This window comes from Bos indicus, chromosome 9, assembly GCF_029378745.1.
Source record: "Bos indicus isolate NIAB-ARS_2022 breed Sahiwal x Tharparkar chromosome 9, NIAB-ARS_B.indTharparkar_mat_pri_1.0, whole genome shotgun sequence".
Classification (NCBI taxonomy): domain Eukaryota; kingdom Metazoa; phylum Chordata; class Mammalia; order Artiodactyla; family Bovidae; genus Bos; species Bos indicus.
Genome location: NC_091768.1, coordinates 38,507,784 through 38,528,798, shown reverse-complemented (window position 1 = coordinate 38,528,798; position 21,015 = coordinate 38,507,784). Strand labels below are relative to the sequence as shown.

General features: G+C 41.5%; 1 protein-coding gene across 4 annotated transcripts in view; it reads right to left on the bottom strand.

The window, feature by feature from the left end:
• The window catches only part of LAMA4 (laminin subunit alpha 4), a 147,333-nt gene that overhangs the window by 70,209 nt on the left and 56,109 nt on the right, over positions 1-21,015 (bottom strand). For 3 of the 4 annotated variants that reach the window (XM_019967183.2, XM_070795945.1, XM_019967184.2), the window contains 5 exons: positions 20,545-20,625; positions 9,267-9,481; positions 7,225-7,320; positions 4,887-5,038; positions 2,968-3,078 (listed from right to left, as the gene is read on the bottom strand). In XM_019967183.2, the coding sequence (XP_019822742.2) occupies positions 2,968-3,078; positions 4,887-5,038; positions 7,225-7,320; positions 9,267-9,481; positions 20,545-20,625 (655 nt within the window). The remainder of the gene's footprint in view (positions 1-2,967; positions 3,079-4,886; positions 5,039-7,224; positions 7,321-9,266; positions 9,482-20,544; positions 20,626-21,015) is intronic. The other variant, XM_019967185.2, reaches the window with a different exon arrangement.

Sequence of the window (21,015 nt, the reverse complement as noted above, 5' to 3'; positions counted from 1 at the left end):
CTGGCACTTCAGCTTCAGCATCAGTCCTTCCAATGAATATTCAGGACTGATTTCCTTTAGGATTGCCTGGTTTGCTCTCCTTGCAGTCCAAGGGGCTCTCAAGAGTCTTCTCCAACACTATAGTTCAAAAGCATCAATTCTTCAGTGCTCAGCCTTCTTTATGGTCCAAATCTCACATCCATATATGACTACTGGAAAAATCATAGCTTTGACTATATGGTCCTCTGTTGGCAAAGTAATGTCTCTGTTTTTTAATATGCTGTCTAGGTTTGTCATAGCTTTTCTTCCAAGGAGCAAGAGTCTTTTAATTTCATGGCTGTAGTCACCATCTGCAGTGATTTTGGAGCCCAAGAAAATAAAGCCTCTCACTGTTTCCACATCTATTTGCCATGAAGTGATGGGACTGTATGCCATGATCTTCATTTTTTTAATGTTGAGTTTTAAGTCAGCTTTTTCACTCTCCTCTTTCACCTTCATCAAAAGACTCTTTAGTTTCTCTTTGCTTTCTGCCATAAGGGTGGTGTCATCTGCATATCGGAGGTTATTGATATTTCTCCTGGCAATCTTGATTCCATCTTGTGCTTCATCCAGCCTGGCATTTTGCATGATGTACTCTGCATATAAGTTAAATAAGCAGGGTGACAATATACAGCCTTGATGTATTCCTTTCCCAATTTGGAACCAATCTATTGTTCCACGTCCAGTTTTAACTGTTGCTTCTTGACCTGCATATAGGTTTCTCAGGAGGCAGGTAAATTTCCCTAAGTACGGGGTGGGAAGAGGCAGTAGGATTTATCAAAAGAGGGCTAGAGGACTTAGATATGGAAGTTGGGGCAAAAACCCAGCAACTTTAAGTTAATGTAAACTGTGAGATTTGGGTTACATTAGATTCATGTAACAGATACTTTGCATACAGAGGATACAGTTGTCCCTTTAACAATGCAGGGGTTTGGGGCACTGATACAATTGAAAATCCACGTGTAACTTCACAGTTGGCCCTCCATATCTGAGGTTCTATACCCTTGGGCTCAACCAACTGTGGATCATGTAATACCATTGCACCATAGTATCAAAAAACACCTATGTGTAAGTGGACCCTCGAAGTTCAAACCCATGTTGTTCAAGGATCAACCACATTTTCAATTTTAAGAGGCAACATTACTGTGATTTTTATCACACTGTGGGAATCTACAGTGACATTCTTCATTCTAGTTAAAGCTAAATATTGTGAACTTTTCTTGATAGAAGGCTTTCTAAGACAAAGCTTTTATTACATCCTTCTAGGAATCAATTATGAACTTTTCTAGACCAACGGCTTGAAGGATGCTTGAGAAGTCATTAAGACTAGCTCTGGGTGTTTGTTTCAAAATGTTTCAGCAGGTTCTTGTACCATCAGGACTGTTGATGTCACAACAAGAAGGATGTTATTTTCAGTAAGAATCAATGGAAACAACTGGGTGAATGTTCTAGTAGCTTCATCATCAACTTCCTGCTTTGGTGGTCTGTTCTTGTTGCTCAGGAGCCTTTTCTACTGTGATATTCCTTTGAAGCTTACATTATTTCCTCCCCATGAAAACCTGAATTTAATTAATATTGGAAATAGGAAAACTGTATAAGAAAACAATCAGTAACTCTGTGTCTAAGCTATGGGAGGAACTAATCTTGGTGAAAACATTTCCTCAAGAATTTGAGACACTTCCAGCAAGTTCCAGCCATGACATAGAAATGAAATGACAATGAGTTTTCACAAAGATTTCTTTCATGGTATTTTCCTTTGAACTTTAAGAGATCTCGCTGCTCCTCAAATGTTGATGGTTGCATGGAGAAAGGGGGACTCAATTTTTATATGCATTTAAAAGCAGTTGAATCTTCCAAGGATTCAATTAAAGTAATTCATATTTTTAGAAGCATAATCTCTTAGTTTAAGAGGTCCAAGGTCAAAAGAGATTATCAGAGTCATTTTAACCACTATTTTTGCAGAAAATGAGAATTGTTTCTGAAAAGAACAACAGTTTATGTCAAATATTAGTATCTGAAAGCAGAAATTCCAGGGTACTCTGGGCAGAACTGGTGGAACATAATCAGGGGAAAAAATGTGTTAAAGATTTTAGTATATTAAACATGGTGCCTTGGAGCTTAGTTGCATTTTCTATTTTTTTATTAGATGGAAATTTTTCCATTAGACCCTTGGGGAATGACTTTGCTCATGTTTTAATGTTTTTGTTAATCTGTGAGAGCTTTTAGAAGCCACATTTCCCTCAACATTTTTCTTAGTCTCACTGACTTTTTTTCATTTATTTAGTTGTTTTACTGAGTATTTGCAATTTTACCTTGTCAAATCTATTCTTCTTTTTACTATAATTCTTCATACTGTATTTAATTGCATTTTTATTTCCTTTCAAGATTTAATAATTATCTAGTTCTGTTTTCTTGAAAATTTTAGATTTAAACTAAAGTCTTTAATCTGTTCGAAGTTCATTTTATTAATAGTATATGGTAAAAAATGAGGGTCCAAAGTGTTCTTTTTCCCCTGCCAAACTGCAAAATTGCTTTCTCAACACAATTTCTCCTCTTTCATTATTTAATGCATCCTGTAGCAAGCATTTAAAGTTTATATGCTATATAATAAAGTTTACTTCTAGATGCTCTATTGCTCTTAGCCATAAAATGTTAAGGCAAACATTTGAACGAATATCCAAGTGAAATACATATCAACGATATTTACCAGCAGCAAACACAACGAAAGTTCCCCATAAACATGGTTTTTCAAGGAAACCAATCAAAATGGGAAGATACAGTAGAGACCAAACATATTAACTTTATCCTCAGGTTTTGCCTTGATGTATCTTAAGGCACCTGGGTCCCTGCATTTTTCTGGGCTGTGTTAAGCCTCAATCATTTGTGACTAGCCAGTCTTACACTAGCTAAATCCCTCACTGAAGTTAGTCTCAGAAACCAAATACATACCCTTTCAGCTAATTCCTCCATGTCAGACTGAAGGCTTTTCATTGTGTTTTCAGCATTGTTGATTTGTATCTTTCTTAGGACATACTGGTTTTCTCTTTCTGACAATTTTGTCTGTGGATTAAAAAAAAAAAACAAATGCGTATTTTTCCATAGTCAGTAGATGTGCACACCAGGTTTATAAAAATACACAGAAAACCCTTTCAGTGTAAGAGGACTACAGTACAGAGTTAGCCTTTATTCTCAAAATAGCGGGGTCCACAGGCTACTACAAGCTGGTATGAAATCTGAGGTCTGCAGGAGGGGACTGAGAGCTCTGGGGACAGAAATTCTGTGAGCTCCCCTCAGTAGGCTGGAGAATCTGGTGTGGGCTGTGCTGGTTCTGGGGAAAGGGTACCTTTTGCAAATTTGCAAAAAGGCTCAATATAGACGGGCGGTGGCTTTGCGTGTCTGAGCTTTAAAATTTCAATTCTGGCAGGTCTTCGAGGAAATGATAACCCACCTTGATCAATGAAAATGGAGTTCTAGAAATTCAGTTTCCTCTTTCTAGTGTAAGGAGAACAATTATTTTTATTTCAGACAGTTTGCCCTTTTCATTTCCATTTTTGAGGAGTTTGCACCAGGTGTAGCTTTCCTTCAATTACTTTGGAGTAAGTCCTTCAATCTGGGCACTGACTTCCTATCAGCTACAATATTATTATATCTGATATAATAACTATTTCTACCTTGAAGCTGTCCTTTTGGGGAAAGAGGATTCAAGCAGTATCAAGAGGACTGAGTCTGGGTGACTCCTCTGAGAATACTGCCTTCATGTGTCCAAATAGATGAGTTTGGACAAAAAACAATTCCTAAACTGGGAACAGAGTGCTTACTAAGACTTCATCCAGCTTTAAAACTTTGTGATTTTTGTTTTGTTCTACACTTTGCCGATTTGGGCAATTGCTGTGGATATTATTTGTACCTCCTAAAAGCAGAGAATTGAGCACTTTCTATGTTAGATACTATTCTGACTGCTCTCTATATAACAACTCACTGTATTCTCTCAACAACCCATGAGATAGGTGTAATAATTATCCTCAATTTCAGATGAGGGGAATGAAAACTAAAGAGGTTAAATAATTTACTCAAGGTCACAAAGCTAGTAAGTGTCAGAGCTGGGAGTTGAATCTAGGCATTCTGGTGTCAAAATTTATGCTCTTAACCACTACGCTAATTTGACTAACAAAATAAAAAAGTATGCTGGAATTAGTTCTATTAACCTTTCAGCTGATTATCATTGTTTTAAAAAGTATCTGTTGGTTGTGATAGAAGCCTATTATTTAGAGAGGGAAAAAACAACTCTTAAAAGCACTGTTACAGTTTTTGACTACTGTCTGCCTTTAACTTGCTTATCAGATTTAACCACTAGACCAAGGAAGAGAAACAGTGCACGTGAGCATGCTTGTGTATTTGAGTGTGTGTGTGAGTATGGAAAAATGAGCAAAAATGTTTGTCAGTGAGATGGAATGGTAAGGGCAGAAGAAAGAGGGAGGAAAGAAAGGAAAAATGGAGAACAAGAGTGTATGAGTTTTCAGAGAAACCCATGAAAACATAGCAAACTGAAGTTAAGGTAATAGTATGTTTGCTATGTTGACTTAAGTAACCAATGTACAGCTTAAGAAAATAAGTGTTTCTCCTCTATCAATAGCTTTGTACGTAGATACTAGTTTTTCAGTCATTTCATTTTCCGCTAACCTTTTTCATAGATGACAGCTCCTGGTTTAGGATGGAGCGCATGACTCTAATCAACTTTTCATAATTTCCGAGGTCTAGCAATCTGTAATATAACTACTGGACTCAGATAACAAAAGGGTAGGAGGTACTAGGAGTGACCCTGTGAAACCAGAGTGAAAATACACAGAAAGTAAACCATTCCTTCATACTTTGAGGAGGTAGATGGTGGAGTTGATTTCGTTCACGTGCCTATGAGCTGCGGCACCAGATGACACACTCAGCAGGCCGGATTTGCTTTCTTCAATTGAGAGCGCTGCTAACCGAAGGTCATCAGTCAGATCCCAGATGCATTTATCGCAGCCTGGTGGTACAATGGCATGTCATTTCCTCAAAATCAAAGGTCAGCTGGGAAGCATTCTGCTCTAAGTTGGTCATTATATGCCCTTGCTTGGTTAATACTGTTCGTATTTTTGTTTCCTGAGGAGATATTCTGGACCACGGAACTAGTCCTTATACTCAGAGAGCCTCAGATGACCAAAGTGTACGTTGGGCACTATCCCTGCTTAAAACACAAAAAACAAACATGCAACTGAAAAGCAGGTTACCATGAACGCTAATGGCTGAGCTGAGGAGGAAAGGAAGCGCAAAGGGCAAGGCATCTGAGAGACGGCGGGTGGCTGAAAAGAACCTTCTCCCCACTTTTCTCTGGTCAGGGGAAAGCCGTCTGGGAGGACGCCCTCCACGTCAGGCTGTGGGTTTCCGCTTGGTGCCGGCCAGTGAAGATGGAACTCGCCTGCCATTCCTCATTTCCCAGCAGCTTTCCTTACTGACTGTTCAGGTTCCAGTGCTTTCTCCTCACTGCACGGATGGCCCGGTGCCTCTCCATGGCCTGACCTCCTGTCTGAATAGATCGGCAGGACCTCACTGTTTGCTAATATTACTCTCTGACAGCTGACGACCCTGCACGTGTGGTGAGGAGGGTGGCGGTTTCTCACTGCTTCCTGCATTTCATGTTCGAGTTCCTCTGACCACTGTCATCACCCCCACAAACCAATGCCCTCCTAGGACACACTCACTAAGGACACCCTTTGAAATTTTTCTGTTTCCAACCTCTTTCCACCAGATATACTCTCGTCTAGAGAACTGATACATGGAGACTAAAGGGTTAATGGTTGTTAATATGTTAATTTGTTACTTGAAGTTTAATGAGGTCTTCCTCATATGCTCTGTCTAAGTAATGACTCCCCAGCCAGAACATCAGGCTGGTGGAGGAGACACAGAGAGGCCAAGCAGGCACCTTGATGTCCTTAAAGTGACTGTGCATAGAGGATCACCTATGCTGTCAGTATGCAAACTTTGCCCAGCCTGTGCCTTCCATCCTGTGTCACCTTCTAATATGGGATTCATCGTGATATTAATCTCTTGTGCCCAGAGGGACTGAGAGGCCAAGATGATTTTGTTTGGGGGAAGAGATATCTAATATTAAAGTAGTCTTTAAAACACTCTACTTAAAGCCAAATATTAGTTACTTTCTTGATAGAAGGCTTTCTAAGGCAAAACTTTCCTTAAATCCTTCTAAAAATCAATCATGGACTTTTCTAGGCTACTGGCTTAAAGGATGCTTGAGAAGTCATTAAGACTGGCTCTGGGCATTTGTTTTGAAATGTTTCAGCAGGTTCTTGGACCATTAGGACTACTCATGATTTGAAGTGGGCTTCCCTGATAGCTCAGTTGGTAAAGAATCCGCCTGCAATGCAGGAGACCCTGGTTCGATTCCTGGGTTGCGAAGATCCACTGGAGAAGGGATAGGCTACCCTCTCCAGTATTCTTGGCTTCCCTTGTGGCTCAGGTGGTAAAGAATCCACCTGCAATGTGGGAGACCTGGGTTCAATCCCTGGGCTGGGAAGATCCCCTGGAGAAGGGAAAGACTACCCACTCCAGTATTCTGGTCTGGAGAATTCCATGGACAGTATAATCCACGGGATCCCAAAGAGTTGGACACGACTGAGCAACATTCACTTTCACTTTCATGATTTGAATGACAGGAAAGACAGGAAAGAGAGAAGGCAGCTCCTTTTCATAAGGACTGAATATTATATTACTGGTGCCACTTCAGATTTGGAGTGATCTGGGGAAAAGTTAAATCTCTTGGTATATGAGTTTACCAAATGTTGTAAAGCATTGTCTATGGATTACATTATCTGAGGATCTGAAGATATAATATAGAAAAAGGACCTAAAATGAACTCAGTCATTGGGAACTGTATTTCCAACTTTACCTACTAAGTAAGATGTTGAACTTAAAGACTTGAAAAAAATAATTTTTCTAAAATAGAGCTGTTTAAATGCAACCTGCTATTTGCCAATTGGAATCAAGTGGACTGAATGTCTTTTGCTTAGGGTCCATTTGGTTGAGGCACAGACAGGGTTAAAGCCAACGGTGGGACTCAGTTTCTAGAGAGGGTGGGATTGCATAGATCTTCTTAATCCTACACCTGCAGCATATTAGAGAAAGTGGGGTTAGTCAATCATGTACGGTTATTTTTACTTATGGTTGGGCAGTCCGTGCCTGTAGGGGACTCAAAACCTTCTTCCAAGCACTCTCCGGTTATGCTGTCACATGGGCCTCCCCCACAATTGCACGCTGTGGGAAACAAAAACAAGAGATTAGGGATTCATTTTCTTAATGCCTAAAGTATCACAATGTTTTGTGGTTTGCAGAAATACTTGCTATCAGTATATAATTCTTCAGTGGGGATTAATTTATATTCTTTCTTAAGATCATGAGGAATACATGATTTAGGGATTACTCCTCTTACCCAATTAAGCCCCAGCTTGGTGAGACTTTCAAAGATGACCCTGGGCCAAAAGTAGATAAATCTCAATGTTTTAGGGTTCCTTTCCCAACTTTTCGAGATTCTGACATGACTCTGCAACTGCTTCAGTCCAAAGAGATCCAGGTCAGTTTCACAAGGTACAAAATGATCACAGAGTCCATTATTCAGCTGGAATCCAAGTCATCCTTTTATCGCAGTCAGATTCTCTAGTTTAATTCAAGTCTAGGTTTGATTACTGCCAGGTGTGAGGGAGGAGCCGCCCACTAGGAGCGAGTGAGGGGACCCAAGAGCGATTCTTGGCTCCTACAGGGCTTGACCCTTGGCAAGACTGACTCCAAACCTCCCAATGATAGCTACCAGTGGGACAGCTGGGAACAATATTGTGAAAAGAATTAGGACCATATTTACATGAATTTAGAAGACTTGAGAGCCCATTATTAATCTATTGATGATTTTCAAGAATGCTTTTTGGGGTGGAGATTAATTTTTAATATTTATAAAGGATTTCTTCAGTTATGTAGGCTAGCAGTAAGCTGGAATAGAATTGTGAATTTCCTCCCACCTCTTAACTGTCTTTACAGAATAATCATAAAATATTGGCTTCAAGGATAACATACATTTATTACATTTTGGCTGTTAAAATGTTCCACAAAATTCAGATTTATGAAACAATTCAGCAAGGTCATGCATTATTGCTTCCAACATTAGCTTCTTTTCTAAGAGTGATCTGCATCCATGCCATTTAAACATGAGTTTAGTCAATATTTTGAGAATCAGGATGCCAATGTTTAAGTCTTTGGCTTTGCCAACCCTCTTTCTGATGCCCACTTCTTTCTAGTCTGACTGGACAGTGTTCCTCTCCTCCCTCTGTTATTCTCGGGGCTATGTTTCTGTGCACACAGCTTTCCTGGAGGCATGGTTACTTTTCTGTGACTTCTGCAGATCATATTTGTTTTCTTCTCAATTTCAAACTCTTCACTTCTTAAAAATCTCTTTAAGTGGAAACCTGTTTCAGTGAGAGTATCTCTAACTGAAGCAAGCCACAAGAGCACAATACCTCTTCCTCAGTCTTCTTCATCTCAAAGGCGGAAGGAAGGAATACTCAGTCTCAGCCTTCCTTTAATCCTGCAGGAAGGCAATTTAACTTTACTTCTGAAGAGCTTCACTCTCTGAGGTAAATGGATTGGAGAAATCCCAAATAAAATTGGTACTTTTCAGTCTAACTGAAGTCTATCCAGGAAGATACTATCCCTGAAATATTTTCTCTGATAATTTGAAGAAATAGGGGGATGAAACTACTCCTGGATTTGCTAACCTATTTCACTGAAATGCTAACTTTTACCAAATATAACTAAAAAGAAAGACATAGTTTGCAGAATAAGAAAATTGATGTGACCCACACAAGCTTTCATTCAGTCCTCTGGTCAATGATAGGTTATCTGCAGAAGTCTGATTTACTTCTTTGGTCAAAACTGGAAGGACATGAAGATGGTAAGACAAAAGGTCACTGGTGTTAAGTGTCTCATGGTTCATTCTACCCATGAGCTAAGTTACACTACTCGTGACAAAAATATCTACCCCTATGAATATGGGATGCACACCCTGAGACTCCATACTACCCTGGGAAAGTGTCAAGGGGGTAACTGCAGTATGTCCCCAAGAGAAATCCACCTGAACCTGGCACTGACAGAGAGCCTGCTCCTGTCACGCGTGTGCCTGTCGGGTGGCTGCAGTCGTGTGCACAGCACTGTACCTGCACAGTTCTTGGCTCTCCTCGCATCTCCATAGTACCCAGGCGCGCACCGTTCACACTTGAATCCAGTGGTGTTGCGTAAGCAATTCCTACACTGGCCAGTGACCTCATCACAATCTTCAAAGATCAGATTAGGATCTGAATTCCCACTGCAGTCACATTTCTTACAAGTGCTTCCGATCAGCAAGGGGTTTCCATAGTAACCAGGAGCACATCTGAAGGGGAATCACACGTTAAAAATTGAGCATCCACAGTTTTCTTCCTTTTTGTCTTCTTTCCTACTTAGAAGAAAGTATAATGAATTTCTGGACTGTTCTCCCAGAATTAATCCCCCCTCTCCATTGTGTTCCAGCCTGTTCAGTTCAGCAAGACCTTCAGGCGCAGGAGTGTCTGGCTATAACCAGTTTGTGGGCATTTGTGGTCACACCCCAATGACTGGGATGCACTGCTGCCATAGGATGGTGGTACTAGATATGCTAAAAGTGGCCATGAGATTTGCCACTAGGGCACAGCTAAGAATTGTTCTGGACAAAATTTTAATAATACCTTTACTGAGAATCACTGGTATATATTCCACCTTGCCAGAATGATTGTTCTGATAAACTAAACCTGAGCCAATCAGTGCCTGGCACTGTCCCAGTCAAAATGGTTTGGCACAGGACTGATTCAGTTGGAGTGGAGCTCGGGCTCTTGTTTGAGGGCTTTGTGAAGGCATTCTCTCCATCCGCAGGTGAATAAAGAGGCAGGCAGCACGACCGGCTCTGGCAGCCACCCTGTGACTGAAAGAAGACAGTGTGGAGATGAAGCAGAGGGCAGAGCTGAGGGAGTCCCACAGATAAGTGGAGTTGGAGCCAGATGGCCATTACTCTGTAGGTTTTAGATGTATAAGCCTACAGAGGCCAGATACCTAGCTGCGTTTGTTGTGGGGGCAGAGCTGATGCCTATGGTCATGCCAGCTGGCCCTTAATGAAGAGAATCCAGCCCAGTTGGAGAGCAGAGACTGATACTTTCCCAGCCTTTGCTGGCTTTGCCAAGTTGCACACTCTGGGTGGGGCTGCCTCTGCCCAGAGGAAAAATGCCTTTCTTTACTGTTTCCAAAAGGTAACCTGTAGGCCAGCAGAAGCCCTGCTGAGCGTGATGGGACCACAGGCCTCATCTGAGGGGGCAGGTGTTTCTCAGCTCCTATCAACTGTTTCCAAAGGATACCTGTGAGGGAATGATCTGTCCTGTAAATCTTACTGTTTTTAAAGGAAATGTTGAAGTTTGGATTTGTATGTGAAATCTCGGTTTTTAAAGGTTGCTTCAAACTTTGTAAGAATACGGTTTGAGCCAACATACACATTTTCTGGCTGGCTGTTGTCCCTGTTTTGCTGTGGACCCTAAATTGGTGTTGAAGACTGGCTAAGGTGGGCTGAAGCAGCTTTGGGAGTGGCTGGAAAGAACGTGCAGTTGCACCATCATGGGACTGAAGGTTGGGCAGAGGAGTTAGTTTTGAAGAGAGAGAAAAAGGAAGAGAGCCAGTGAAGGTTTTCATGTGTGATAAAAGTAATGGTGAGTGAAGCCAGTGTTGGCATCAGAGTTCAGGATGGACTGCGGGCTGGAATCGGAGACCGGGGTTGGGTGGGGAGGGCCTCGGGTGGAACCTTGGCCTTGGGAGTGGAAAGCAAGACTTTCCAAGGAAACCAATAAGACCCAGCCAGTAATAATAAGACACCACATTTTTAAAGGCCTCCATTTAAAGCAAAAGAATTATGATTCAGAACATTTGAAAAACAGAGAAATTAAAAAAAAAAAATCACACCTGTAATCCCAAGACCTTAACAAAATCACTGTTCAACATTTTGTGTATGTTTTCCCAGGCTTTATTCCTGTCTCGGTTTTTTGATGTAATCGTAATGATGGTGTATGTTCAGTCACTTGCATTGCATCTCATGGCTTCAACTAGGTAAGTTTATTTAGTTACCACAGACACCCAGGAGGGAGGGCACCCAGGCCTGGCATCCTGAGGTTGAGAGGCTAGTTTGATTTCCCAGTCTCGCACAGCCAGGAAGTGACAGCATATGACCCAGACCCTCTGACCCTGATGTTCTTTTCTTCACTCCACCCTGGATCACACTGCTGCTGCTTTACATGAATGAGTGAATTCAACCAACAGAAGGACAATTCATGTCTATTTTGTGTAAGGCATGGAGAGACGGAAGAGGAAAAACACACAGCCTATGCACTGAAAGAACAGGAAAGGAATTAGGCATAATTATACAAACTCTAGATACTGAGGACCATGAAGAAGATAAGAATGAATGTTAAGTGCCACACAACCCACAAAGAGGAAATGTTTGATACATTTTGTTATTCATACTCATGTCTCTGTACCTCTAGTTTACAGGCCCTCTGGTCCCCAAGTCAGCATACATCATTCCTCTGTGGAGCTCACGGCTGGATTGAATTACTATCCTGGGCTGCAGTCCACCACACAGAATATTAGGATTCTTAGGCTCACTAAAATGGGATGTGGATCTGCCACCTCAGTGTGCAACTTGGGAGCCTGAGGTCTGGGAGTAAACGGATTTGTCCAAGCTCACAGAAGCCAGGTGCCAGTTACTTTCTTTTCTCTGTTTGATTCCACTGTTTTTGATCTCCATAGGCAGTCTCCTGGTTTTCTACAAGAGAAAAACCAAACTCTCTCTTCTCTAAGTCAGAATCTCAACCACAGTAGAGACCTACTTTGAGTTACTTTGAATTTCAAGAACATCTTTTGGTGGCAGTCTCAGAGGCAACTCTGAAGTCACAGTCCCAACTTCTACCCTACAGATGTTATAGCATGAGAACATAAAGGTTTTGTACTAAGCCCCCTCTGACTCCAAGTTTATAGATGAGGAAACCAGATGATGAAGAAGCTGGATGACTGGTTCACCACTACATGGCTCAAGCATCGAGTGGGACTCCCAAGTTTATACTCTTTTCACTCCACAAGTATGGCATTAATGAGTCAACTAATTAACCCATTAATGATATAACAGGTGAGTAATTAAATGCTATCTGTTAATATGCCTAATTCCTGCCCTCTAAGAGTAAATTACAAAGGATACAGAAGGACCAGGAATTGGATTCAGAGTCAGCACTGGAGTCCAGGTACCCAGGACTGATGCACTTTTATTTGCTTCTGTAATTTCATTTCTAGTTATACTAATGACTTAATTCACTCAGAGAAAATAGAGCTGATAAATATACAATGCAAATGAAAAAACAGTGACATATGAACTTTGTCATTTCAGTCAGTGATCATATCATTTGGCAAGATGGGGGGAAAAAAGATATGCTTTTTGGAAAAAACATTTTGGTCAAAAAAATTTTTTTTGATGAAAAACTATTATTTGGGGAGTTTTTGTAGTGTTTTCCCTGTGCTCTGCTCTTTCTCCTTTGCTTCTCTTCCCAGGGCTACATTCTAGCCCTCATTGAATGCCTTTATCAAAGGTGCCAAAATTCCCAGCCCAGGTGGCACAGAAGCTTTTCTGAGGAGGACATGGCTCTATAGTCATTTGGGTTAAATTAAACAAAGAAAAAAAAGTATCTGTTACACAGTAGGTACCAGATAAATGCTCTCCACTTCCCTACGAAAGACTGGGAACTAAAGCTAGGGAAATATAAGTAACCCATTCCAGGTCACAGGGCAAGAATCGAGAAATGGAGCAGCCAAGAGTAGGGCTTATGAGAAGAATTTTGTACAGATAACAGGTCTGACAGCTTATGTCAGAACATCATGAAAAACATGATGCCTGCATAAAGAATCAGACTAATTCACCAAATCATAATATGGTGTGTGTTCAGGCGCGTCTGACTCTTTGTGAGCCCATGGGTTGTAGCCCTCCAGGCTCCTCTGTCCATGGGATATTCCCAGCAAGAATACATTTCCTACCCTAGGGGATCTTCCCAACCCACGGATTGAACCTGAGTCTCCTGCCCTGGCAGGCAGACTCTTCACCACTGCGCCATCTCGGAAGCCTGAATCATAATATAATCCTCAATAAATGTTAGCTTCCTCGTCCTTTTCATTATTTTTTTCTAAGTTCAAGGTCATTATCAAAATCATTGTCACTGTCATCATCATGGTCTCTGATGATATTATGTTTAGTCTTTCCTGTTAGATTTTCAGATTCCCTTAAATTTACTTTAATTTGCCCCATTTTTCTTTCCTGATCCTTAAGCAATAAGAGCCACCTAATAAATCCTCATATGGTTTCAGCATGTCTCTCAATCCCCCAAAGAGCTGAATGGATGAGGGTACACCGTTAAAGCTGCCACAAGAGACAATATGGACTACTTAGACATGGATATCATATATGTTGAGTAACTGAAAACTCTTCATTGAACAATGAGGGTCAATTGTGTGACCTTAGATTAAATCTCTTCAAGGATCTGAGTCTCAGGCCCCTCCATCTTTAAATAAAATGTACTACTTAGGAGCAGAGGGAAGGTCACTCTGAAGGAGAATGAGATTCAAAACTCCTGTCCATATGACTGTTCATTTTATAATTATTTGCATCAGAAGATAACTTACATCTGCAACCTCTATTCAATTCTGGGTCTTTGATTTTCCAGGCATGGGATGAGAAGTAGGGTATCAAATGGTGCAAGAAATGTCTGACTCTTGTCACTGCATGGAGTCTTTTTAAAGGAATAATAAAAGTTCTGGGATTTTTAGTAAAAAAAAGTTTTAAAGAAGCATTACTGAAACAAATGTAACTCAGTGCCTACAATATTCTAGATACTGTAATGGGGGAAGAATGAAGAGAGACATAAATAAGATACTACTGTTGAGAAGCTCACAGTTCAAAGAGATTTTTAAAAATTGTTTGACTTTGAACAAATGGCTTAACCTCTCTGTGTCTCACTTTCTTTTTCTGTAAATAAGGATGAAAATGGTATCTCATAGGATTTTTCTTTGAGGTTTAAATGTATCATTGCCTGCAAAGAAAGTGCTGACAACAGTACCTGGCATACAATAAGCACTAGTAAATATTACTGATTATTTTTACCATTATCACCATGATCATCATCTAAATGCAACAATATGTGGCTGCACCAGCTCTACAGCTGGTGTTAAGAGCAGCAGGTCCAGTATGGGGAGTTTAAATTATCAGGTGAGAAAGGGCTTTGGGAAGAGATAGGCAGGGCCCAGAGTAGGCTAAATAACTCGGACCTTACTGGGAAGACCAGCATGTTTGAGCTATTTTGCACAGTACTAAGAGGCTCATGTCTTTCCTGTTTTAGACCAGTGTTGCACAAACATGTATGTTGTATGCATCCTTGTGAAAAGGAAAACATTTATACAGACTATCTCTTCCAGTGTTTGCTTAAATCATCCTTAAATACTTCAAAAAGAAAACTAAGTGTAACTCTTTATGTCTATGACTCTTATATATCTTGAAAAACCAGAATAAATTTTCCAAATAAAACACAACAAAACTATAAAATGAATCAAATTCAAATTAGCAGCATAATTCAGGCAACAGATGATGTTGTTGCAACTGAATGACCATTTGCAATGTGAGATGGTAGAGGACTGTTGGACTGCAGCATGCATGATCTGCCCTGTGCTGTGTGAGGACTCAGTTCAGTTCAGCTCAGTTGCGCAGTCGTGTCCAACTCTGTGACCCCATGGACTGCAGTTTTCCAGGCTTCTCTGTCCATCACCAACTCCTGAAGCTTGCTCAAACTCATGTCCATCGAGTCGGTGATGCCATCCAACTATCTCATTCTCTGTCGTCCCCTTCTCCTCCCGCCTTCAATCTTTCCCAGCATCAGGGTCTTTTCCAATAAGTCAGTTCTTCGCATCAGGTGGCCAAAGTATTTGAGTTTCAGCTTCAGCATCAGTCCTTCCAATGAATATTCAGGACTGATTTCCTTTAGGATTGACTGGTTTGATCTCCTTGCAGTCCAAGGGACTCTCAAGGGTCTTCTCCAACACCACAGTTCAAAAGCATCAATTCTTTGGCACTCAGCCTTCTTTATGGTCCAACTCTCACATCCATACATGACTACTGGAAAAACCATAGTTTTGACTATATGGAACTCTGTTGGCAAAGTAATGTCTCTGCTTTTTAATACACTGTCTGGCACCCCACTCCAGTACTCTTGCCTGGAAAATCCCATGGATGGAGGAGCCTAGTAGGCTGCAGTCCATGGGGTCGCTAAGAGTCAGACACAGCTGAGCGACTTCACTTTCACTTTTCACTTTCATGCATTGGACAAGGAAATGGCAACCCACTCTAGTGTTCTTGCCTGGAGAATCCCGGGGACAGGGGAGCCTGGTGGGCTGCCGTCTATGGGGTCGCACAGAGTCGGACACGACTGAAGTGACAGCAGCAGCAGCAGGCTGGTCATACCTTTTCTTCCAAGGAGCAAGCGTCTTTTAATTAAATGGCAGCAGTCACCATCTGCAGTGGTTTTGGAGCCCCCCAAAATAAAGTCTGTCACTGTTTTCATTGTCTCCCCATCTATTTGCCATGAAGTGATGGGACTGGATGCCATGATCTTAGTTTTCTGAATGTTGAGCTTTAAGCCAACTTTTTCACTCTCCTCTTCTACTTTCATCAAGACGCTCTTTAGTTCTTTGCTTTCTGCCATCAGGGTCATGTCATCTGTGTATCTGAGGTTATTGATATTTCTCCCAGCAATCTGATTCCAGCTTGTACTTCATCCAGCCTGGCATTTTGCCTGATGTAGTCTGCATATAAGTTAAATAAACATGGTGACAATATATATAGCCTTGACGTATTCCTTTCCTGATTTGGAACCAGTCTACTGTCCTATGTCCAGTTCTAACTGTTGCTTCTTGACCTGCATACAGATTTCTCAGGAGGCAGGTAAGGTGGTCTGGTATTCCCATCTCTTGAAGAATTTTCCACAATTTGTTGTGATCCACACAGTCAAAGGTTTTGGCATAGTCAATAAACAAGTAGATGTTTTCTGGAACTCTTTTGCTTTTTCTATGATCCAATAGATGTTGGCAATTTGATTTCTGGTTCCTCTGCCTTTTCTAAATCCAGCTTGAACACATGGAAGTTCATGGTTCACATACTGTTGAAGCCTGGTTTGGAGAATTTTAAGCATTACTTTGCTAGCGTGTGAGATAAGTGCAATTGTGCGGTAGTTTGAGCATTCTTTGGCATGCCTTTCTTTTGGGACTGCAATGAAAACTGATCTTTTCCAGTCCTGTGGCCACTGCTAAGTTTTCCAAATTTGCTGGCATACTGAGTGCAGCACTTTAAGAGCATCTTTTTTTAGGACTTGAAATAGCTCAATTGGAATTCCATTACTTCCACTAGCTTTGTTCGTAGTGATGTTTTGTAAAGCCCATTTGACTTTGCATTCCAGGATGTCTGGCTCTAGGTGACTGATCACTCCATCATGGTTATCTGGGTCATTAAGATTTTTCTGTATACTTCTTTTGGTATTCTTGGCACCTCTTCTTATTATCTTCTGCTGTATGATGACTCAGTTTGCCTCAGTGTCATGTCTTTGGACCTCCAGCTGTCTATAATGTCTCACTGACACATCATCAGCCATGAGCTCTGAGGCAGACAGATCCTCCTCTATTATAACATGGTACTACAGAATGTATAGAACATGTTTCAGTGAACTTTTTTCCCCTCAGGATTATCACTGAAATAAAACACAAAATTAAGAAAAAACTCGCTGAGAACCCATGAACCTCCACAAATATTTCTGAGGACACCTGTGGCTCTTGGGTCCCAGTTTGGGAAGCACTATTTTATAGTTTGTGGGTGTGGTATCAAAGGTTGAAACAGAGCAGTAGTTCACAAGCCAGTGAGACGACTGCTGTGAGAACCCAACGGGGAGTCAAAATATGGGTCCCCAGCCTCACCTGAGAGGTCTCTTTTCAGTGGGGCACGGAGGGGTTTAGGCAGGGCCCAGGAGTCCAAAGGTTTCCAGGAGATACATACACAAAGTCAGACTTGAAAACCACCTTTGATTAAAAGATCTCTAAGTGCAGAAACACCCAGTGCATTCTTGTTTGGACGAACAAGATAGCCATACAAACCAGCTACATATTTTGAAAAGATCTTGTGGGCGGATTTGAGTTTACAAATTAACTGAAAACATATTAGATGAAGTTTAACTGGAAAAACTTAACAATCTGATGATTAAACTCAAAACAGAGACCCCCCTCCCCTCAGTTCCAGAGTCAAAGAAATCACAAGCAGCTGAGGCCACCTCCTGTGAGATGACCCAGCCCCTCCATGGGAAGGAAATCTTTCCTTCCACTACAGTTGTGAAGAGCCTCTGCTAGCCTTCTCTTTGGCGTTTCCTTTTTTCTGTCTGGCAATCAATGCTTTTGAGGTTTGTCTTCTCCCCTAGCTTTGACTTCATTGAGGACAAGAGACCATATCTTACCTCCACTCCACCACAATCTGTTTCCGTGGTCATTTCTATTTTGAGGAAGAGTTCCCTGGATTATCAGGTCAATTTTTAATGTAAAAGACCTCACTACATTCTCTTTAAAAGAGCAGGGTGTAAGGAAGGATGGACAGGAAATATGAAGAAATTTGCTCTAACTGATCCTCCCCTAAAGCAGATGAAAGGTCTTGGAAGAGACGCTTACTTTCAGCACCCCTGTAGATGTAGCCTCCTGTCAAAGAGCATCTAGTCAACAGATTAACCATTTTTCTCCTCCATATCAGAAGTTCATCTAGCTCATTAATCATCGACGTTTAAAATAGGAGACTCTTAGGGAAGACATTTGGGAAAGGCAGAATGGGAGAAGAATACAAATGTTTAGCCCAAACTTTCCAAATCCTGGTTCACCTGCAAAATGATAAAATATGAGCACCTCTAGGGGTAGTTATGAGGCTGAGGGAGGACATAAGAGACAATCATAGTAAAGGCACCGTTTCTAGTTAAGGAAACTGAGATTTAGGGAAACAAGCCAACTGGTCCCAAGCACACATTATGCCAGTGGTGGAAACAGGACAACAGGCACAATGACTCACACTGTCATTATATGTCATTATATGTCAATAATCATAATTATTATCGAGCATTTATTAAGTCCCATAGATTAAGTCCCATACTAAGAACTTCACAGTATTCCTCACACCAGTCTTATGAGGTGGGTATTTTTCATTTTTTTCCTTTCTAGAGATATGGAAATTGCCACATAGAGATCAAATAACTTACCAGGAGAATCACAAAGGGATCACAAAGGAATCCAAAGCTGAGAGATGGACTCAGCCAGGCTGACACTACATCTCAGCACTTTACTTCCACCTCCCAAACTAGTGCTCTCCCCTCCATCCTATCAATCCAGGTCTAGCTAAGCAGCAGATCTCACTGAGCCTTGCTGATTAATGCCAGGTTCCAGGAGCCTCCAACGTGTGCCCGGGGATTTATTACCCACAGCTCCACGTCTGAGGGTACTTGCTGTCTTGTGCCAGGCCCCCCACTGTCGCCGACAGAACCCTATCCACACCCCTGTGTGATTCTGTAGAACTGAGCCCTTGGGGACCAGATTACTTCACTTCTGGGGGAATGTGTGTTCGGTCAGCAGGACTCTAAGACTATTAATTCCCCTCTTAGGAGCCATCCAGCACCCATTAGCCAGGAATATTGCTCAATCCTTATCAGACTAAACTGAGTTTAACCTCAGACACTGATGAGAAACTCCATCCCTGGCTGATGAACAACCTCTCACATCCCTGAGGAGCCAGATAATGAGTAAATCGGATGGTTCACGTTCCTGGGCCCCCACATAAAGAAATACAGAATAAGCAAGTCACCAACAGTCATCAGCCGAAGGTCGTCTGATCATCTCTAGCGGTTCCCCTAAAGGATGACATTCACATGGTCTCTTAGCTTTCATGTTCCTCTTCCCTTACAGTAAAAAGGGGGAAAAATCCCACAACTCTTTAGCAAAAGAATTATCCATATTTTGCATATTTAACAATTACAATAACAATCTACTCAAAATAGAGATTTTCTACGTTCCATAGACACTGGCTTTTTCAAAAGAGTTCCAGAGCTACACTTTGAGACATGGAGGGTGTTTTCTTTGGATGTGAAACGGTAATTAAGGTTTACCTTTTGAACCCTAGGCTGAGTCTGTGAGCCCCACCCAGGGCAGTAGGCAGTGTGCTGTGTGAAGTGAGCGCCCCACGGCCATGGGGATATGGAACTAGACATCTGACCGGTCCTTTCTGGCCCTTCCTTCCTTGTCCTGAGGACACCACGCCTCATTTTGCTGCCTAAACACATGGGAAGGCCAACGTTAATGGCATTTGTGTTAAAAATAAGAAGACCTCTCTGTGAGACTCTTTTAGTGAAAACCCTTTTAAATTAGAAACCTGTGAGCAGCTGAGGGAGGATGGGAAATATCTTGCCAGAAATCATTTGGTGGGAAGCCGTGCACTCTAGTTTGCCAAGTCCTTTCCTGTTTGAGCAAAGCCCAAAGCAACTTAAAAAAGTGTTAGGTATAAATACCAAAAAAGGCATTCAGAAAATCCAAATTCATGGAATTACTTTTCAGGAGAGGAAATGGTATAAAAAATAGGTTAAATAATAGGTTTGTGCCTTTTTCAATGTATCACTGTTAACTGACCAGTTAATAAAGGAATGCCTGAAGAAGTCTTTCTCTCTTTCTCCCTCTCTTTTGGACATTAATTACTGTACTACTAGTTCTCAGTGAGAGAGAGAGAGAAAGGACCATTGCCAAAATCATCTCTTCAAAATACAGACATGCATTTTCCTCTTTCCTTACCCATTTATCCTGCGATGTAGCCATGGACGCCTAGGGAGCATTCTTTTTTTTTTTTTTTTTAAACTAATTAACTTACTTGTGACTCCACTGAGTCTTTGCTGCTGCTCGGGCTACTCTCTAGCTGTGGTGCACAGGCGTCTCACTGCAGTGGCTTCTGTTGTGGAGCACAGGCTCTAGACAGCACAGGTTTCAGTAGTTGTGGCACACGGATTTAGTTGCTCTGTGGCACGTGGGATCTTCCCCATCCAGGGACTGAACCCGTGGTCCCCTGCGTTGGCAGGCAGGTTCTTATCCACTGGACCACCAGGGAAGTCCCTAGGGAGCATTCTTCTAGTTGTATCTACGGCATGGGGTTTGGGAAAGTTCCCCTAAAGGGTTCTGAAATGCTATCCGTCATTGCTTCTTAAGACCTATTGAATGAGAGCACGGCAGAACTGAGGAATGTAGGAAACAGGAAGTTTCCTTTACCATCACAGAGCATAGGGGTATTCAGGAGCCTACCTTTCACAATTAGGTCCAGCATAGTTTTCTTTACAAATACACCGAACAGCTCCGTTTTTCCTATAGCAGGACTCTGCAAAACTAGAATTGAAAGAGAATATTAGAAGTCAATTCCATACATCACTGAAGAGGCTGTCTTAATTTTGATTAGATCATCTCTACGTTGGCCCCCTCAAGGTCAAATGGGTGTGATCACTTGCTTCATTTAAATTAAATCTCCCTCCTTTTAGGAAAGCTTCGAGTATCAGGCTCAGACAGAAAGTGACACAGCACTGGTGACACCATTTCTGTCTACCTCATTTATTTTTCCATAGAGGCACTTCATTATTTTGACTTGAAACAGTGGGAATTTGTAGAACATCACGTATATCTGTGTGTGTGTGTGTGTGTGTGTGTGTATTTAATGCAAGTCTAAACCACATATTCCAAAGCTGGATATAAAATAAGCAAATTTTACCTGTGATTTTAGAT